The sequence below is a fragment of the Nannospalax galili genome, unplaced genomic scaffold (assembly GCF_000622305.1).
Source record: "Nannospalax galili isolate Female #2095 unplaced genomic scaffold, S.galili_v1.0 scaffold18, whole genome shotgun sequence".
Lineage (NCBI taxonomy): Eukaryota > Metazoa > Chordata > Mammalia > Rodentia > Spalacidae > Nannospalax > Nannospalax galili.
In genome coordinates this window covers 12,179,335-12,200,807 of record NW_008346548.1, presented here as the reverse complement: position 1 = coordinate 12,200,807, position 21,473 = coordinate 12,179,335, and the positions used below count along the sequence as shown (strand labels likewise).

General features: G+C 44.4%; 1 protein-coding gene across 3 annotated transcripts in view; it reads left to right on the top strand.

The window, feature by feature from the left end:
• The window catches only part of Itgb5 (integrin subunit beta 5), a 130,363-nt gene that overhangs the window by 36,702 nt on the left and 72,188 nt on the right, over positions 1–21,473 (top strand). For all 3 annotated transcript variants that reach the window (XM_017800556.2, XM_008842974.3, XM_029568187.1), the window contains exon 5: positions 8,481–8,649. In XM_017800556.2, coding sequence (XP_017656045.1) covers positions 8,481–8,649 — 169 coding nt within the window. The remainder of the gene's footprint in view (positions 1–8,480; positions 8,650–21,473) is intronic.

The following is a 21,473-nucleotide window of genomic DNA, read 5'->3' as shown; positions in this document are numbered from 1 at the left end:
TTTGCCTATAATAACTGGCATACTTAGAGATGAATGAAATTGGGGCTAAGGAAATGGCTCAGTAAAGAGCTTGCTCTGCAAGCATGAGGACCTGAGTTCAATCCCTAGCATCCACATAAAAGCGAGGTGCTGCTGTATATTCCTGTAATCCCAGCACTGGGGAGGCAGAGACCAGAGGACACTGACACTTGGAGCTTACTGGCCAGCCAGTCTAGCTGGATCAGTGAGAGCAGGTTCAGTGAGAGCAATTAAGGGAGACTTTGATCTCTGGCACCCACCTACACACACATACACACAAGTACGTATAGATAAATGGATTTAAAGATTTCCCTGCTGTTTATATAAACTATAATTTCTTTGATACAACTAAATGAAAACTTTGTTTTTTCATTTTTTAATTTAAAAATTTCATGTGTATAACCTGTACGTGCATTTATGTGTGGTGTATGCAGGCATGTGCATGCCATACCACGCTTATGGAGGTCAACAACACCCTCAGGTATCCATCCTGGGCTTCCAGCTTGTTTGAGGCAGGATGTCTTTGCTGTCATGCTTCTGCTCTGCATATGCCAGGCCAGCTGGCTTGTGAGATTCTCCATCTCCACCTCCCATCTCATAGAAGCCCTGGGATTACAGCTGTGCACTACCATGCTTGACCTTACATGATTTCTGGGGATGTGAACTTGGGTCCTCATGCTTACCTGGCAAGCACTTTGCCTACTGGGCCATCTCCCCAGCCTTTGTTTTGTTTTGTTTTAAATAAGATCTCGCTCTTACTATGTAACCATGACTGTTCTGGAGCTTAGTATGTAGCCTAGGCTGGCCTTGAACTTGCAGTGATCCTTCTGTCTCTGTCTCCCAAGTGTTGATTACAGGTGTGTACCACCTTGCCTCGTTCTTCGTTTTAAATGAATGGAGTTTTTTTTCAATATAATTTCAATATAATACCTGAATTAGTATTTTGCAAATTATTAGAGGAGTTTCTAACTGCTGTATCAAAACAAATTTAAAAGTGTGTAGTGATCCAAACTTGATACAAGTTTATTTTCTACTTATGTAAACCTAGTGGGGTCATCTGATCCGTGAACATGTGCTTTCTAGGCAGCAGCTTAGGGATCCAGGACCCTTACATCTTGTGAACTTCACCATCTTCCATACATGGCTTCGAGGTCACCCTGCCTAGAGAATTATACATTAAACAGGCCTGTCCGAACTGCCTTTTGTCACTTATTTCTATATTCTGTTCTTTATTAATTAAAAAAATATGTATATGAGTATATTGCCTGCATGTATATAAATGCACCTGTGTCGTGCAGTGCCCTCAGAGGGTAGAAGAGAGTGTGGGATCCCCTGGAACTGGAGTTTTGACAGTTACTGGCTGCCATGTGGGCGCTGGGATTCAAACCCGGGTCCTCTGCAAAAGCAGCCAGTGTTTTTAACTGCTGAGTCTTCCTTCTAGCCCCCTGTATTCTTCTTTTCAAAAAATATATTTTAGAAAACTTTTTAAAAATTTATTATTTTTATTTTATGTATATGAGTGTATTGCCTGCATGTATGTGACTGCACCCATGTCATGCAATGCTGTGGAGGTCAGAAGAGGGCTTCGGATTCCCCTGGAACTAGAGTTAATGATGGTTCATAGCCGCTTTATTTACTTTTGTTTGTTTGTTTGTTTGTTTGTTTGAGACAGAGTCTCCTTGCAGCCCCAGCTGGCCTGGAACTCACTGTGTAGACCAGGCTGGCCTCCATGTCACAGACCCTCCTGCCTCTGCTTCCCGAGTACAGGGATTAAAGGTGTGTACCACTTACCTGACTAAGAAACAGTTTTAAATACAGATGAACTCTACTTTCCTGATGCATGGAAGAGGTGCTAGATAGCATTTTCTGGGTGTAGCTTCCTCTTGGCCACTTGGTCACTGGCTAAGTTAAAATTAGTTGATTTTGTCTCCATGGCCCATTTTAACACTTCAGGCCATGTGTTCTGTTGTTGGAATTTTGCTACTTAATAGGAACAAAGACATCTTTTTTGTTTGTTTGTTTGTTTTGAAATAGGGTTTCTCTAGTAGCTCCAGTTGGCCTAGAACTCACTGTGTAGACCAGGCTGGCCTGGATCTCACAGAGATCCTCCTGGCTCCGCCTCCTGAGTGCTGGGGCTGTAGGCATGTCTCACCATGCCCCACAGCAATGACAACTTAACCAAAACTTTAGAGTCATCAGTGATTCCATCTGTCTCTTTCTGCCCTTGCCCTGATTGGACTGGGCTCTGACTCCAGTCAGACAGGGTATGTCTGCACCAGTGATGCTGGACTGGAAGCTGGCGGAGGATCAAGGACCAGCTTGGGTGCTCAGCATCTGAATAGTCAAGGCTACTGCACATTGCTATTCAGAGTTTCTATTCGAAGCCCTCTGGGGCAGAACCAGTTTCAGACAGTACAATTCTTGACAGTGAGTATAAGGCACTCTGAAAAGCTTCTATTGGAAGACAGGAAGCCCAGTGAAGAAAGGGTGTTTTGAAAGAAACATCAGATCTAAGTCATGTAAATCTCTCTTCTGTAAGTTGGGCAATACAAAGAGAGATACTGCAGCTCTGAGAGCAATCTGAGCTTTCCAGTCTGACGTTCAGGCGATGGGGCATCCTGTGTCTCCATGGAGAGCCCCCCTGCAGCTTAGGGAGAACAGCACAAGCCAGGGTGTGTAATCTAGATGTCCCATGCCAGATCTTGGACAATGTGCATATTGTTTGCTTTTCTGTTTTAATGTGTCCCCCCTACCCCCGCCTGTGTATTAGTTACTAACATCTAAAAACTAGGAATTTGCCATAAATAACCAGAATTTTTAGGTTTCCTAGCCTTAATATAGAATGTACCAGAAATGCCAAATTTGAAGATGTGCCAGAGCTGCTATGGGAAGAAACAAGTGAAGTCAAAGAGTTAAAGAGATGTTTGATTGCTGTTTTGAATAAAAGGCATAGTTTCACTGGGAAGAGTCACACTGCTCACTGACATCAGGTGTGTCATTCCAGTTCCCGATACTTGTTCTTTGATAGAGGTGTTGAGCTGCCTTTGAGATATATTCATGTAAAAACATTTGTGAGGAGCACATGATGGTCATCATTCTTTTCAAAAATATTTTATTTAGGGCTGGAGAGATGGCTCAGTGGTTAAGAGCATTGACTGCTCTTGTAGAGGATCCAGGTTCGATTCCCAGCACCCACATGGTGGCTACAAACTGTCCTTAACTCCAGTTCTAGGGGAATCCAAAGCCCTCTTCTGACCTCCATGGCATTGCATGACATGGGTGCACTCACATACATACAGGCAATATACTCACAAACATAAAATTAAATAAAATATTATTTGTATTTTATGTGTGTGAGTGTATTACCTGCATATATGTCAGTGAACCTCTGTCATGTAATGCCCACAGAGGCCAGAAGAAGGGGTTGGACTCCTCTGGAACTGGAATTACAGATGATTGTTAGCTGCCATGTGGGTGCTGGAAACTGAACCCGGGTCCTCTGCAGGAGTAGCCAGTGCTCTTAACCACTGAGCCAACTCTCCAGCCCCCATCCTTCACTCTTTATGTATTTTTACCCTTTGAGTATTCTTCCCAGGAAGCCACAATATTCTTTTGCCACCCTGAAGGTGTTACTGTACTGCCTTCTGGCATCTTTGTGACCGACATGAAGTGCTCCATTTGTCTACTTCCTGCCCTGACCATGTGTTCTGTAATATGCCCTTGACTGTGGCCAGGTTAGAGTTACTGTTTCATCCATTGGTCAGAACTTGGTCTGCCATGTCATTTATCATCTGAAAGTATGTCTCTTGTCTGGAAAGTTCTGACCTTCTCTGGGGTCCTTTCCTGCTGTCTCTATTTTCATTTGGACATTAGCGGGTATCAATTGGAGCTTCTTATTCTAAGTTTCATGTTTATTTTTCCTCAAATAACTTTTTTGTTCTTTTTGAGACAGAGTATCATTATGCAGTGCAGGTTGGACTCAGACTCAAAGAGATCTTCCTGCCTCTGTCTCCCAAGTGCTGGGGCTAAAGGCTTGTTCTACTATGCCTGGCTCCTCATATACCCCCCACCCCGACTCCCATCTGTCTCTCTCTGTCTCTGCCTTTCAACTACATAATAGAAAATCTCTTCCTGTTAGCACTTCTTTTGTCTTTGGTTTAATTTACACACTGAAATCTCAGTTTTGGATATCAGTGCCTGTATTTCTTATTTCTATAACTTTTATTTGGCTCTTTTCTTTTATCAGACCCTTGTGTTTTTGATACTATTTTTAGAGCTTTTTAGTTTTTGTTGTTTGTTTTAAATATTTTTAATAATACCCTTTCTGGCTTTTTGATGTTATTCCTTCCTCTTTTTGAACTTTTCAAACATCTTCATCTTGGATAATTTCAGAGCATTTTGTTTTTGCTGTGAATCAACGCTCCTTGTGTATGAGGTTTGCTGAAATTCCTTGGGATGGTTAGTTTTTCACGTGGTTTGAAATGTTTTCATTAGCTCATCTTCATCAGAGGCTGTTTTCCATTAAGGACCACATGCCATGGGTGTCCTGGCTTCCCACAGAACAGTTTTACTGTTTGCTGCTGCTGGGAACCCTCAGTGTTGACAGTGAGACTGGTTTTCCTGTTAGTTTCTCAGTTGGGGGTTCATTCCTTCACCTTAAAAATCTTGACTTCTGATCATAAGACTGACAATGTAAAAACAGTTTATTTTTAGAGATAATATTTTTGTTTTATTATTACGTGGAGGGGGCACATATGTGTATGTATGGGGGCATTGAATCCTTGGAATCAGAGTTACAGGCGGTTGTAAGCCGCCCAGTATAGATACTGAAAACCAAACTCTGCATTCTAAGTTACTTTTTTTTTTTGAGACAGGGTTTCCCTATAGCCCCAGCTAGCCTGGAACTAGACCAGGCTTGCCTTGATCTCATAGAGATCCTCCTACCTCTGCCTCTCAAATGCTGGGATTAAAGGCAAATACTATACTACGCCCCATGAAACTGCTGAGCCATCTCTCCAGCCCCCAGATTCCTTTTTTGCTCATAGCCTGAAGCAGATGGGATGCTTCTTTGCCTCTTTCTCAAGCTGGTGGTTGGAAGTTTCCTTTCTGGTTTAGTGCTGCAGCTCTTCGTAGCTTTCAACTGTCTGGAGACTGCCTGTTGCACAGCTGAGCCTGCCCTGCGGCTCTCCTGGGCTTCCCTTAGAGTCCCACTGCAAGCAGTGGGCCTCCTTCCTGATGCTTAGAGAACTGAATTTGAGCTCCTGCACTTCCCAAATAGACTCCTTAGTCACTCATCTGTGGGACCATTTCCTCTTCCTTTCTGGCACCTAGGATTTCTCTCCTAAGCCTCCAGTCATGGCTGTCTATTTTAAAATTTTAAAATTGTAATTTATCCAGAAGTTTCCTGTTTTGAGTAGGAGATGTGTGCCTTTCTCTATCAGCTCCATGCATAGTCTTGTCTTGAATATTACATAGTTTTCAAAATTTGCCTAGATCTAATGTCTTTAAATTCACACATTTATGCACGTACATGTATATAGATACACACACACACACACACACACACACACACACACACACACACACTTCCCCAGCTCTTTAGTGGCTTATATTTATTTTTATCTTCCTGGTTGATAATCTTTAATTTAGTAACTCTATAAATGTCCCTAAACTGGGATTCCATAACACACACACAGTGGGGTGGGATAATCTCCTGGCCAGAGACCCCAGAACAACCAGATATCCAAGCTACTCAGACAACAGATCCACAGACTAAACCAGAAATGTAGTCACAAATGATATCTTATCCCAGTGACAATGGAGGCCTTCCCAGGGTCTGTATGGCAAAACTGTTTTCAATAAGAGGTATCCCTGACTTGGTTATTGTAGTAAACTATCTGTAGTCTCTCTCCAACAGACATACTTTCTAGTTCTTAATTACTTTAGTGTTTCTCCAGAGAAAAAGCCTGCCTGCAGGAGTGAAGGGAAGTATAAAAAATGCTGACCCACAGCTGGGGTGGGGGTGGGGGGGCTTCTCACAGCTTTTCTGGTTTCTCAGCTCACTGCAGTTGTTCAGTCTCTCACCTTTCCACAACCATCCTGACTAGCTGTGACAGTAAACACACACCTGAGTTCCTAAATAACATAGAAGAAGAGAGGCAGGAATACAGATGTGGATGTTTCCCTCCTTCTGGGCCTGTTCATTGTCAAATGACTGTGAGATTTGGGGTGGGGGGGGGCATGTCCAAGAGGACACTGGGACAGATTATTGGGGAATACATAATTTATTAGAAAAATTATCAGTGCTTGGGTAGACAGACAGGTAACAGTATTGGCAAGAGCTCAATCCCTAGCACCAGAGACAGCATGGCAGGGCCTCTGAAGAGAGGAATCAGACCCCACATGGCAGAAATGGGGTCTGTTCTTATCCTTTTCTGAGGATGGGGGAAGTTTCACAACACAAACCTGCAACCAGGTTCTCAGATTCCTCTGGAGGCAGGGAAGGGATGTAGGGAACATGATGTGTGACAACCAATATTCCCTTTGAAGTTAACTCACTTCCCAGGTGAGAGACCCTGACCCTGGGATGTCTGTTAGCTAGGAACTCATAGACAAAGTCTCAGAGGAGTTCCTGTGGGTATCTGTGAGAAGTGAGTAGGCTGCTGCAAGCATGATCTGAGCGGAGGCAGGATTCTAACATTGGTGGCCTAAGGTATTGATATTAAAACAGCCTGATCTGTCCAAGCAAAAGGTGTTTGTGAAGACTTGGGGGAGGGGAAGTGAGAGAAACAAAGCAGAGACAGGGAAAGGTCTAGCTGGAGAAAACTGTTGCTCTGGTGTGTGTGGGGGGGAGGGATGACTGAGCCGTCTAGAGCAGCTTGTGCGACTATTGGGGGTTGAGCAGGGACTGTAGCCCTAGATGGAACAATATCTTAGAGAGCCAAAACTTGCCCCTCTGCGGAGGAGGGAGCCTGCCCAGACCCACCCTGGTCTTGGCAGCAGCAATGGCAGGTCTTATAGCAGTTGCTAAGCCTGTTTCCCTTCCCAGGAACAGCTTGAATGGGATTCTAAAGCCCTTTCCCAGGCCTCTCTGTTAAGTGCTTAATGTTCTAAAAAGACACTTCCTTTACATGGCCACTGAGCCTGCAGACCCTCCCCCTTTATTCTGCATAGGGTCCACTGGCCTTCCCAGCTGCCTTCTCTCTCTGGCTGCAATATGCTGCCCTCTCCTCTGTGTCCTGGACTCTTCTTGTTCCATTAGCAATATGTCAAGCTGGCTCTTGACATTAGGAACTACCTTCCTCTAGGAATGGGGCCACTTGGGTCTCCACTGAAAAGGAGATAACCTATTATTTTAAGAGAAATGCCTGAAATTAACCTACTGTTGATGTGCAGTACTTCCTTCTTTCCAAGTTGTCAGATAAAATTTTCCATTGGAGCCGGGTGTGGTGGTGCACGCCTTTAATCCCAGCACAGAGGTAGGCAGAGGCAGGCAGATCTCTGTGAGTTCAAGGCCAGCCTGGTCTAACATAGTGAGTTCCAGGACAGCAGGGGCTACAGGGAGACCCTGTCTCAAAAAGACCAAAAAAAAAAAAAAAATTTCCCATTGGAAGATGGTTAGTTTCTCAACTATTTCTATGGTGAGTGGACAGTTCATCACTTCAGTGTTCACAAGTGAATGAAGGAGCAAAAGAATGTTGTTTATTCCTGTTCCATTTAGCATCTGTTCATGTGCCAGCACATCCTGTGGTCACTCAGTGGGCCCTTTGTTTTCCTGGTAGGTCCACCATGTCCCAATGGATGGCCACATACCCAAGAATATATGAACAGCACAAACTTGGTTACTAACCAAGCAGCAGCAGTACGGTGGATGTGAGAGGCTGATAACCCAAAGCTGCTCTGTCATTGTCTTTACTGGCTGTTGCCCACCTTGATTGTGCCACTGGCCCCACTCATCGTCCAAGGCCCGCTTCCCCAGCTACTGGAGTCTACTGTAACTGCCACTTCTTTTAAGCTATTTTTCTGTATACTCATTTCCATGACTGGCAGTTAGGACTGGCAGTTTGCCAAGTAGGGATTGTTATTTATCTTTGTTCTCTCCACTATGCCTTTTCAGAGCAGGTGGCAGGGACTGGATAAATAGTTACTGGTATCTTTCAAGGCACTCAGTGAATGCCAGAATACTTGGTTAAGATTTAGCATGGCGCTGTTGAGATGGCTCAGTGTGCAGAGGTACCTGACGACCTGATTTCGGTGCCCAGGCCCTACATGGTGGAAGGAGAGAACAAACTCCTACAAGCTATCTTCTGATCTTTACTTGTGCTCTGTGGCACTTGCACATGTGTAAGCATGCACGCGTGCACACACACACACACACACATACACACTAAAAGTAATAAAATGTTTTTTAAAAGAATTACAGATGATGATGCAAAAGCAACTTTTCTCTTATTTTTCTCTAGTTATAAGTTGTTTCCAAACTGCGTCCCCTCCTTTGGGTTCCGCCATCTGCTATCTCTCACAGACAGAGTGGACAGCTTCAATGAGGAAGTACGGAAGCAGAGGGTGTCCCGGAACCGTGATGCCCCCGAGGGTGGCTTTGATGCAGTCCTCCAGGCAACTGTCTGCAAGGTAACTTTCTGGTCTTGGCCTATATGGGAGGTCAATGCGGAGAACCTTGGTGTGGGTGTTTTGCACTTTCTGAAAGAGGTGGCAGATTTTGAACCACCCCAGTATGTGGCTCTCATCCATTCTTATATCAGAGGGTGAGCTCAACAGCACCTCAGGGACCTCTCCAGCAATCAGATCCGTTGGAGTTGAGGATGGATTGAGCTTGTGGGTGTCTCTGTGTCAGGGTGTGGCTGTGACAGTGGGATACTGTCTTTGCCAGAAGACAGCTGTTCTGTGTTTATATATTTGCCTTTTTTGCATCTTTTCAGGTCAAGAAAGTAAAAGCCAAGCCATATAAATACAAGCTTTGTAGAGCTTTCTGGCCTAGTTTTATTAACTTTAAAGATTGCCCTATTGGGAAATCTAGCTGAAAAAATACAATTACACCAAGTCTTTGGTTGTATTTCTCTTTTTAAAAAAATTTTTATTATTTTTATTTTATGTGTACGCGTGTATTGCCTGCATGTGTGTAAGTGCACCCGTGTCGTGCAATGCCTGCAGAGTCAGAAGAAGGCATCAGATCCCCTGTAACTGGAGCCACATATGGTTGTTAATCACCATGTGAGTGATGGGAATCAAACCCTGGTCCTCTACAAGACCAGTCACTGCTCTTAACCACTAAGCCAGCCCCCTTTGGTTGTATTTCTATGTTTGTTTTTCTCCTGTTTTTCTATGATATATGAATCCAGGGGGAAGATGTAGACTTAAGTCAGACATGAACTCAACCTTTGAGAGGTTCCAATTTTGGAGAAATATATAAATGAAATATTGGTAACAACTTATTCTTAAAATAATTTTCAACAAGTCAACCCAGTGGCAGCAACAAAAAATAAAAATCATTCTTGTTACTGCAGTGCGTGCTTTGGCATTTTGGTTCATCTTCCTCATCTGTGCATAAGCTTAGCATTTTTCAGTAAGCTCAGCCGAGTATCTCTAAGTGGTAATCTAGGTGTCTTAGTCAATAGAGGAGTGGTGGGGATGGCAGGGGAAGAAGAAAGGCCTGGCTTCCAGGCCACATGTGGTGGCAACTGCTTACTTCCTCAGTGATCAGGACTCCTATGCCCACCACGCTCGGTGTGTCCTACACTCACCTTTCCTCTCTAATCAACCCTTGACATGGATAAAAGGGCCACAGTGGTCGTTTCTGAAATATGAAACTCCAAACAGCAGAAGGGCAAAGAAAGCAGCTGTTCTCCTGCAGCCCTCTAGCCCTCTTCCTAGTCCCTCTGGCTCTGCCATTGCCCTGGCCCCTTTGGAGCGTGAGGTCTCAGTGGATTCCCATCCAGGTGGCTACTGACCAGAAACACATGTCTAATTCAGAGGCCCCTGATTTTTTTTTTTTTTAATCAGTCTGAAACCCAGATGGAACACAGCTACAATGTGTTCATCTCTGATTCCTCCACGTGTCACAAAATAGTTTATGGATTTGATTCAGAAAGAAAAATTATACTTAGAAAAATAGCTGGCATTCAGATATTGACTCAAGAGGCGTTGTCTTCACAGACATTCAGCTAAATTCTGCATTTTAGCAGGGAATGGCTAGTGCAGGAATGTCGCTCTCTCTTTCCTGCACAGAGAACTGGGAGGATTTTCTTCTTCCAGGGGGAGGAGGGAATCATCAATAAAGCTGTATGAGTGGGAGAACTCAGCCACAGGCAGCCTCCAGTTATGTTACCTCTACTAGATGAATCATAGAGCTGAAAGTTTTAGAACCATTGATCTTGGTGAAGTCCTGGGTCTACTCTTGTGCCTACAGAGTCCTCCTGTGCCATCCCCATTGATAGACTACTCCACCTTTTTAACATTCAGTATTTCAGTATTTCAGAGGCTTCTAGATTTCCTGAACTCATTGCCTGAACCTGGTAAATTATTGTTTACTAAGAGGCGCTGTCAGTGCCCTGTCAGCCTTATACCTGTTGAACTTTTCACCATGACCTTTACTACAGGGAATACAAAGGAAGTTAATAATTGTTTAGGATTATGCAGTCTGCAAGCCACCAGCCTCTCGCTTCACCTTTCCCTCACCTCTGTGCTATCAATTTGTACTTAGACATGTATTAAGATATTCCTTTCTCATTTGAAATTGCCTGTGTATAATAAATGTTATTTTTTCTGGTTCATTACAGACTTCTTATTGTAGTCAAAATATTGGGAATAGATCATGGGCTAACTTTTGATTAAAGACTATGTAACAACCATATTATATAAAATATCTAGTAACTTGAATAATACCTAGGAAATTAAGAGTGGGGTAGTGAAGGCAGGCTGAAAGACAGTGTGACTGGAGTGAAAGAAAAATGGGCCAGTGAGATGGCTCAATAAATAAGAGCACCTGCCACCAAGCCTTGTGATTTGAGCTTGATCTTGGAAACCTGACTCCCAAAAGTTGACCTCTCTGTGTACACACACACACACACACACACACACACACACACACACACACCAAGAAAGAAGAGAGAAAGAAGGAAGAAAAAATAGATGAAAAATATTGGAAATATGGGGCTGGAGAGATGGCTCAGTGGTTAAGAGTACTGGCTGCTCTTGCAGAGGACCCAGGATCGATTCCTAGCACCTACATGGCACCTAACAACTGTCTGTAATTCCATTTCCAGAGATCTGTCACCCTCTTCTGATCTCTATAGGCATTGCAGGACATGGGTACATTTGCATACATATAGGCAACACACTCATACACATAAAATAAAAATAATAAAATATTTTTTAAAATATTGGAAATAGACACATGATGGCAGTATTTTTCTTAGGTTATAGAATTATATATGGATTTTATTTTTCTTGGTGATTTAACATTTTTATACTTAGGTAAATTTCCACAACAGATATATTTTATTTTTATTTATTTTATTTTCAAACCCGGGTCCTTTGCAAGAGCAGTCAGTGTTCTTAACTGCTGAGCCATCTCTTTAGCACCCTTTATTTTATTTATTGCTTTAATTTTTTAATGTATATGAGTGCATTGCCTGCATGTAGGTGCTCCCTTGTCATGCAGTGCTGTCAATTCAGAAGAGGGTGTCAGATTCCCTGGAACTGGAGTTACAGATGGTTGTTAGCTACCATGTGGGTGCTAAGAATCGTGCCTGGGTTCTCTGCAAGAGCAGCCAGCACGCTTAACTGCTGAGTCATTTCTCCAGCCCATATTTTATTTTTATTATGAAGCATTTCAAAACAAAAAAGTAGAGAGAATAGTGAAATTAAACCACATGTGTCCAAATTTTGCTTTTTTTGTTTTTTTGTCTTTTTGAGACAATGTCTCCCTGTAGTCCCAGCTAGCCTGGAACTCACTATATAGACCAGGCTGGCCTCGAACTCACAAAGATCCACCTGCCTCTGCCTCCCAAGTGCTGGGATTAAAGGCGTGCGCCACCACTCCAGGCCTAATCTTGTTTAATGTGTGTTCACAGATGTCCTATCTCCCATTATTTGATGGATAGCTTAGATATCGTTAGTAATTCCTAAGCATGTCTTACTTTGCTTACTGGACCTATTCTTCTTTGTCCGAATTAAAGACTTGTCTGCTTAATCCTGCCAGCTGAGTGTAAGGAAGAGAGAAAGCCTGAAGCCTTGTGCGTTTGGCTGGTACTCATAAGGGTGGGAGGTGCCTGGACAGTCACACACTGAAGTGCATGCTGTGTTTCCCCTGACTTACTGCTTTTGGAGTTAGAGTGGGGAACAGGCCTAACTCACAGCATCACAGGGTTCTCTTTGCCCTGCCTTCATTCTCACTCTGGTTAACCTAAGCATCTGGCACATGGAAGATGATCCAGTGAGGGTGGTGATTACTTTGGTTTCTAGAGGCCCATGAAATTTGTCTTGCTGAAGAAAGTGTTGCCAGGATGAAGTGGTCCTATCAGCCCTCTTTATTTTAATTTAGGATATTCTTATCAGGAAAATAATGAAGAGCTTGGGACTAGAGAGATGACTCAGCAGTTAAGAGCACTGACTGCTCTTACAGAGGACCTGGCTACAATTCCCAGCACCCACACGGTCACTAAGAACCATCTGTAGCGCCAGTTCCAGAAGATTCAAAGCCCCCTTCTGCCTTGGTGGGCTCTGCATGACATGATGCACTCACATACATGCAGACAAAAAACTCATACGCATAAAATAAAAATAAAATATTTTTAAAAATCTTTATTCAAACAAAGCAATTTTGTTAGCTTTAAGACATTTCTCAGATGACAGAAATGCAGAAAAAAATGTGGTACTCAATGCAAAATTAGAAAACTAACATTAAAACAGAAAACCAGTCTAAAGTCTATAGAGGCTAAAGGTTAGGGACATTGGAAGCTGAGGCAAAAGGGGAAATGCATGGATCTTATTTTCAGGCTGATGGGAGGAAGCAGCCCATGGAGTCCTGGGTGTATGATGTGTCCAGTCAAGTTCAAATGTTAACTTCTTCAACCCCAAAAGTATAAGAATAGCTATGCAGTGACTGACAACTTGAACCCAGAGCTCTGTGGCCCTGTGGCCACTGGTCTTCCTCTGTCCTCCTGGGGCCAGGGGTGCTTCCTGTGTGTATGAGTATTAATGTGTATGAGTATTTTGCCTGAGTGTAAGTGTACCCATATCATGCAGTGCCCACAGAGGTCAGAAGAGGGTGTCAGATCCCCAGGAATTGGAGTTAAGGACAGTTGTTAGCTCACACATGGGTGCTGGGACTTGAACCCAGATCTCTGGAAGAGTGCTCTTAACCACTGAGCCCTCTCCAGCCCTGCTTCCTGTTTTGAAAGCAACCATAGCTCCAGTCTAAATCACCCATCATACCTCTACCTGTAGAATTTTAAAATAAGCAATGTAAAGGCAGCTTCTAGAAAGTTCTGGGGAAAGAATAAAACTGATAATGGGAAAAGCAATAATTCTGACCAAGAAAAAGTATAAATAGGTTCAGTCATAGACTTCTTGGTAAATAAGGAGTTAAAGGGAATGATGTTCTTTGATTCTAACCCAGATGTGAATAATATGCTGGAAATAAATGTTTGCATGAGAGCCAGCTGCTTGCTGTGGGCACTGTTAGCTGCCTCTCACAGCAATCTGACCAACCTGGGGGGAAACTCAAAGCTTCCACTTGTAAAGGCAGGCTCTTTGTCCTGAGTATAATCCTGAATAGATGTTGCAAAGAACAATTTTCTAAGAAGCATGCCACAGAGGTGAAATTTAAAAACAGTCCTGCCATAGAACCTTAAGTCTCACAAGTTGGTAACAAATCTGCTTCTAACTTCTCTATGACATCAGTTGAGCTCTCCAGCCCCAGAGTGCTCATCTGCGGAATGCAATGGCGGAGACCCAGGGTTCCTTCTGGTCACTGATGCTTTTCACAGAGGGCTTGGCCACAGCCCAGTGCCCCTTTGTTCGATGTCCTTGATTTTGCTATCTCCTGGTTCAGATTTGTATCTCAGACTGCACAGAGGCTGCTGAAGCTCCCCAGCCCCACAGGTGCAGCTGTGAGCGGTTTCCCTACTGTACCCTGCCTTCTCCCAGCCCCACAGTGTTAAGTGGGTTTCTTTTGACTTGTTGCCTCATGTCTTGTAGACCTTAGACTTGTGTCATTTTTCAAACATGAGTGGAGAAATGTAGGAAATCGCTTCTTTTCCTAGAGGAAAGCAGCCTGCCCTGTAGACCACCAGGGCCTTGGCATTGTCTGAAGGGACCCTCCATGTGCTCTGTCTTCTGACCACCTGTGTTCTCTGTCTCAGCATGTGGGAGCTTGCTTCTGTGAGCTGATCACAGCCCAGTTTCTGGGCTTGCTCCAGTACTAACTCTGTTTGCTCCTCTACCGTACTGTCTTCAGGAAACTATTAAAGTATTGGATTTCCGTGTGTGTGTGTGTGTGTGCGTGTGTACACATGCCCAAGTTAGGTCCACAGAGCCTCTGCCCCATGTCATCCATTACTGTCCAGTGGTGATGTCTTTTCTTGGCTCTCTGTGCTGCATATGATTGTACTTTATTTTTATTGTTATTTTAAAATATTATTTATTTTTTATTTGTGTGTGAGTGTGCAGGGAGGGGGAGGAGAGAGAGAGAATATGAATGAATGTGGAGGTCAGAGGATAACTTTTGGGAGTTGGTTGTCTCCTTCTCTCTTGCTTCTGCAACTGTGCTCCATGCTCCAGGCTAATGGGCCCACGAGCTTCCAGGGGATTCTCCTGCCTCTGCCTTCTGTCTTACCATGGGACTGATGTAATTTGCTGTAATTACATTTGTACAGCACTGCATCTGGCTTTTTACCTGGGTTCTGGGGATCAAGTTCAGGTTGTTGGGCTTGTGCAGCTAGTGCTTTAAGCCATCGAGCCATGGAGCTATCCCCCGGCCCTGACTGTGGTTTAACACATGCTTTTATATCACTAGTTTGGTGACATTTCAAGTCTGTAACCCCATGGTTTGCTGTGCTGGGCTTCACTGCCCTGCTGACAGCTGGGTATTCTCACATGGGGGAGTGGGGATGGCTGAGCTCCATCTCAGTATTATCAGCAGAGCACTGATGAGAGCTTATCTCTTGTCACCTTCTAGTATAAACCAGCTGTGTGTCTGCCACCCTTCCCTGTCCTACAAGGTGTCTGTACCCACCCATGCCTCCCCTCACTGACCATGGCAGGGACAGGCAGCCTGGGGAAAGGCCAGGCAGTACCACAGGTACTTGAAGCTATATTTCTGTACCTGGCCAGAACATCAGTTCTTTATTTCAAGTCAGGGACTTCTTTTGCTTGGGATGTGCATTTGGCAAAGAGGTAGGGGTTTATCTTCCCCCACTGGTACTGCTGTTTCCTCAGCCTCCATCCATAGCCTCTGGGCTCCAGCCATGATGACCTGGAGTCACTTCCTCTGACTACTGCAGCTCCTTCGCACATGCTGTTTCTTCTGCTCGGTCTCCTCCCTGGTACTCCCGCTGTTCCCGCCTTTTCTTATTAATAGAATTTAGTTGTTAGAACAGTTTCCACCCCTCTAGCCTCCTGAGTTATTCGCGTCCCATGCCAATGTGGGTATTTGTTCCAGTTAGTGAGCCATTATGGACACTTCATTTCTCCCACAGCACACAGTTTGCACTAGGGTTCAGTCCTGGCGTTTGTTGTACATTCTATACGTTTCAGCAAACATGTCCTCCTGTCCCATCATCATCATATCGTACAGGGTAGCATCCCTGCCCTGAAAGCCCTGCTCGCATTTCATCCCTCCTTTCTTCCCGAGCCTTCTTTCCTTTCCCTTTCAAAAAAAAAATGTTTCTTTTTTTTTTGTTGTTGTTGTTTTTTTTATTACCATATATTTTAAAAATATTTTCTTTATTATTTTTATTTTATGTGTATGAGTGTATTGCCTGCATGTATGTGAGTGCACCCATGTCATGCAAAGCTGCAGAGATCAGAAGAAGGCTTCCAATTCCCCTGGAACTGGAGTTAAGGACAGTTTATAGCTGCCACATGGGTGCTGAGAATCGAACCTGGGTCCTCTGCAAGAGCAGTCAGTGCTCTTAACCACTGAGCCATCTCTCCAGCCCCAATTTTTGTTATTTTTAAAAATTTATGTGTATACATCTGTGTGTATGTTGTGTGTGTGTGTGCCCATAGAGGCCAGAGGAGGGTGTTGGATCCCCTTGGAGCTGGAGTTACAGGTGGTTGTCAGCCACTTGATGTGAGTGTTGGGAACTGAACTCAGGTCCACTAGAAGAATAGTAAGTGCTTTTAACCACTGAGTCATCTCTCTGGCCCCTGAGCCTGCTATGCTTAAACATCTTCCTCTGTGTGTGTGTGTGTGTGTGTGTGTGTGTGTGTGTGTGTGTGTGTGTATGTGTGTTTTCAGAATTGCAGTGTGGGACCTGCAATGTGGCAGACAAGTGCCTACCACTGAGCTACAGCCCCAGGCCTCTCCTCCTATATAGCTTTCTTAATTTGTCCTGTTTATGTTGCAGACCTCAGCTTAATTGTCTGTCAGGGAATACTTTATTTATTTATTTTAAATGTTTTTTATTTATTATTCTTATTTTATGTGTATATGTATATTGCCTGCATGTAGGTAAGTGCACCCGCGTCGTGTAATGCCTTCAGAGGACAGAAAAGGTTGTTGGATTCCCTGGAACTGGAGTTACCAACAGTTGTTAGCTACCATGTAGGTGCTGGGATTTGAATCCAGGTCTTCTGCAAGAATAACCAGTGTTCTTAACCACTGAGCCATCTCTCCAGCCCCAGTCAGTTTATTTTATTTTAAAATTTTTAATCAGTACTTGAATGTGTCTCTCCTTTGAGACACTCAAGTCGGAAGGTGGGGACTGTGTTGCTGTTGTCACACCTGAGTATCGACTAGTACAGACTAAGTCTTTGTTGAGCATTTGGTGAAGAAACAGATGCTTTGTGCTCATATGTGTCTTTGTGTTTCTGAAAAAAGCCCAGGAACAGCCAGAGTTTCTGCCTCATGCTTGTCCACCCTCCCGCCATGCCCTGCTGCTCTGTGGTATCCACAGTGCTTTATATGTCTCCTCCCTACCCCAGGCAGAACCACCAGTACCGTTTCTTTGTAATGTTTTCAACTCAGTAGCAATTCTGGTAACTAAGAGGTCTCTATCCTCAGGGATTTTATTTGAGTTTGCAGATCCAATTGAAGGTTAACAAAAAAACCTGTTTATGAACATTCCATTGGGCCATATGAAATTACTGATATTTGGTCATTGATGATATTTTTGGTATTTGCCTATTAGTTTTCCTCTTATAAAACGGAATGCTTTGTTTATTTTCTCACTTACTTTTTGGACTGGGTCTTGCTTGTTCAGGCAAGTGCTGTACCATTGAGCTACATCTGCAGTTCCCTCAAATGGAAAATTCATATGGCTCAGCTTTATACATTCTGAAATTACCTTCAGTTCGGCTTGGTGCCTGCCACCAAATCTGCACTAAAAACACTCCGCTGCACTCTTCCTTGTTTGGGCTCGAAGTGGAGGTTTGTACTCTGAGTCACAGACTGAGATCTCTTTACCCAAAGAAAGAAATACTATACTTTTGGCTTCATTAAGTTTAACCACAGAGCAGGCATTTTTTAAAAAAGGATATTTCATTGCAAAATAAAGGTTGAAGCAGAAAAACAAACTCCTAATGAGAGAACATGTTTATTGTTATAAAGTGATGGGAACAGGCCTGAATGTCAGCATGGTTCGGGAAAAGCCAATACCAGAGTCAAAGCTTCATTTCCCTTGTGGGCAATGTTAGAAGAAAGACTCTTGGTCCTAAGCTCAGATCTGCTGTAGAATCTGCCACTGACTAAGCAGGCCACCTGCCTTCTTTCCCTCCCTCCCTCCCTTCCTCTTCCCCAACACCTGTTCTCTCTTTCTCTCAGGGTGTGCTTGAAAGGGTAATGTAGAGTGTTACATTTGAAAATTTGATGCCCGCTATATGCACAGTGTCCCCCCCAATCCCCAGTGAGGTGCTATGAGGGATGCACTGGTAAAGCAGTCAAAGCTCCTTCCTCCTTGAACTTCACTCCAGTTGATGGTGAATGGGAGAACAAGGTCTATGGTGCATCTGGGGCAGACTCTGGGAGGACCTATGGTTTCCCTAAGGCTTGCCTGGTTTTTTTGCTTTCCGGAGGCTCTGATGCTGATGCTGTGATTGATCACCACGGACTTGAATGCTCTTGAGGGCTAGGCTATGTGCCGAGCAACACGGATTATTTATTTCACTCACTTGCTCTCTTAAAGGTAATGATACAAACCTAAGGAGGTTGGGTAATTTCTTCTAGACATCATAGGTAGAAATAGCGGAGCCAGCAGCTGGATCCATGTACGTGCATTGTATATTTAACTTTGACGTTAGAGCATGTGCTACTTTTGAAGTCACACAAGAGCAGAGAAGTGGGAGGAATGAACTTACGAGGAGAGCAAAGTCTTAGTCCAAGGCATCATCACAGTTATACTCAACCCTATGTAGCAACAGGGGAACAGGCGGAAATGGTCCTAGGGAAGAAGGCTCATGTACTACTACTCTCTGCAACCATGACTTTCGTGCTCATCAAACTCATTTGGGCATGATTAACTGCTCATGGGATTTCCAAGGAGTTCACTGGGAGGTCCCAAGGTCAGAAAGCTGATAGAACTCAGTCCTTTGTGCTTATCCTCGTCCTCAGCTTTCCCCTGTCTGTAAAATGGGAGTTCTCATCTTATCTGCCCCAGTTTTGAAGGCACCTCAGAACCATTGGGCTCCTCCTAGGCTCTCACAGAGAGGCCACAGCCAGACACTGCTATTTATAGGATAGCTCTTTCTTAGCAGAGGGGAAGCACCAGACTGAAGATTTTTCAGTGACAACGGGGGCCTTTGGGCTGTATTGACATCTCAAAGAGGCTCAAGAACCTCTTTGTTTGGATGATTGATGGAGTGATCTTGAGATCAGAAAGCTGGGTAACTGAGGGCTAAAATTCTGTCTTGAATTGAATTGAAGCTGCTGTCAGTATTGGCCTCTATATCCTAGGACCCCTCAACTTTGAACAGTTTTCCGTAGAGAGTATTGTGAGTTCTGCCTCTGTACAAGTGAGATGGGACAGCAAACTGTCCTCATGTAGGCAGGAATCCTCCTGTTTCCTAGAACAGTGCACTGGGGCATGCCTTCCCTCAGATTCCCAGGCCCCCTCTGCACTCTGCATGGAGCATCCTTGGTATGCCTCTCTTATTTGTCATGCTCTGTGTGGTTGCCATGTGTAAACGAGTTAGTACAAATGGATCTGGGGACCCTTGGGCTTGCCATGAGCCCATTGGAAGATTCATCAGACACAGGCCATGCACTCAGGACTAAGTAAGATCAGTAGGCCACTGTCCCAGCCTTGCTTTCCTCTGTGTGGGTCATATCACATCCAGGGGCCTGGGTCTACCTCTGAAAACTGTGTTTAAAACAGATGTTGAAGTCAGACGTGGTGGCACACACCTTTAATCCTAGCACTGGGGAGGCGCGGAGGCAGATAGATCTTCATAGTAAGCCTGGTCTTCATAGTAAGTTCCAGGCCAGCTAGGGCTACAGGGAGACCTTGTCTCAAAAAGACCAAGCAAGCAAACAAACAACAACAACAAAAATAGATGTTGGTAGTGAGAGTACAGAGCCAAATGGTGCTGGGCATGGAAGCCACATCCTCTAATTAGTGTGGTAACTGACCCTGCCTGTCACAGAGGAGGGAAAGGACCCTTTTAGCTGGAGAGGATGTATGAAGGGTAGTCATGAGGAAGCAGCTTGGAGACTCATGGTCCCAGGTAAGGAGGAATTTCAAACAAGAATTGCTGCCCAGTGCCAGGGCAGCTGCTTAATGTGGCCATGAGCAGATGTGGGCCCTTAGCCCACTGTGGATGCCAGAGCAAAGCTCCCTGCACCAGAAGGAAGTTGGTCAAGAATCACCAGGGTTCTTTGCATACTTCAGGTATTATGTATTCCCTCCAAATCTGTTTTCTTTCTTTTTCTTTTTTCTTTTCTTTCTTTTTTGTTTTTGGGTCTTTTTGAGACAAGATCTCCCGGTAGCCCCAGCTGGCCTAGAACTCGCTATGTAAAGCAGTCTGGCCTTGAACTCACAGAGATCCACCTGCATCTGCCTCCTGAGTGCTCTAGGATTAAAGACATGTGCCACCATGTCTGGCCTTTATTTATTTCTTTGACTTTAAGCTTTTTCCCCAGTCCACAGAAAACTTTTTATTCTCCTCCTCTCTCCCATTTTCTTCCTGTCCCACCTACTTTTAGTACCAGGGTTTGAACCTAGGGCCTCATGTATGCTAGGCAAGTGCTCTGCCACTGAGCTACATTCCCAGCCCCCAAGTCTGTTTTTCTACCCAGAAATCCACTAGTGGTTTGTCTTGCAGTAGCCCCTGTGAGCCTGTCTCCCACAGTGTTCAGCAATGTACCTTCCCAGCTGTATTGGCCACCATGACTGTGAGCTTTCCTATACACATTTTATTTGCCAAGCACAGCTAGTTTGAGCTGGTACCTACAAAGTCTCTGTGTTCCCACTGGTTGCCCATGAAGGTGCTTTACTGTTGTTGGGGTTGGGGAACTGCTCAGGAGACCCAGGAACAGGAAGGGTAGAAGCTATTCTTAGTCCTTTAAGGGACCTCTTTCCTATGTCAGACAATTGTACCCACTGCGAGACTCCTTCCAGCCCTAGCAAACCAGATGCTGGAGACCTATGTCCTGACACTAGAGGAACATCTGCTTTCCAGTCATTTCTCCCAGGCCGCAAGCTCTCTGGGGCCAGCTGTTAGAGGTGAACAAGCCAGCAAGTCTGTCTGTACCCTGGGGAGTAGCCAGCTTTTATTTATTTTGTTAGACTAGGAAGCGCTGACCTCCCCCTGTTCCTACTTCTCCCCCTTTTATTGGACGTCTGAGAGAGGTCAGATTATGAGGAACCCAGTGGAGGAAACAGAGGCAACAAGCCTGCTAGTTTCAAGAGAGATGATGAGAGTCAGTGGAGAAGCAGGGTCAGGGAAGGGTTATTAGCACTGGGCCATGAGTATATTTTTAAGCACATGGGAAGAAACCAGGGAGAGACTGACTGATGGGACATTCTCCAAAGAGGGTGGTATTTGCCCGGCTGTGTTTTCTCCAGAAGGGAGGAGCCTGCCTTCCTTTGGGACAGTGAGATCAAGAGCAGAGGGCAGGAGACTTGAGGTTTGTTTAGGGTGGAGAGGAGGGCACTGGCTGAATGCCACCTCAGGGGGCTGTGGCAGATTCTAGAAATAGGTGGGACAACCTATTGCCTTTCTTGTGACAAAAGAGGCAAAGTCACGTAGATCGAGTGTGGAATTGAGAGGTTGAA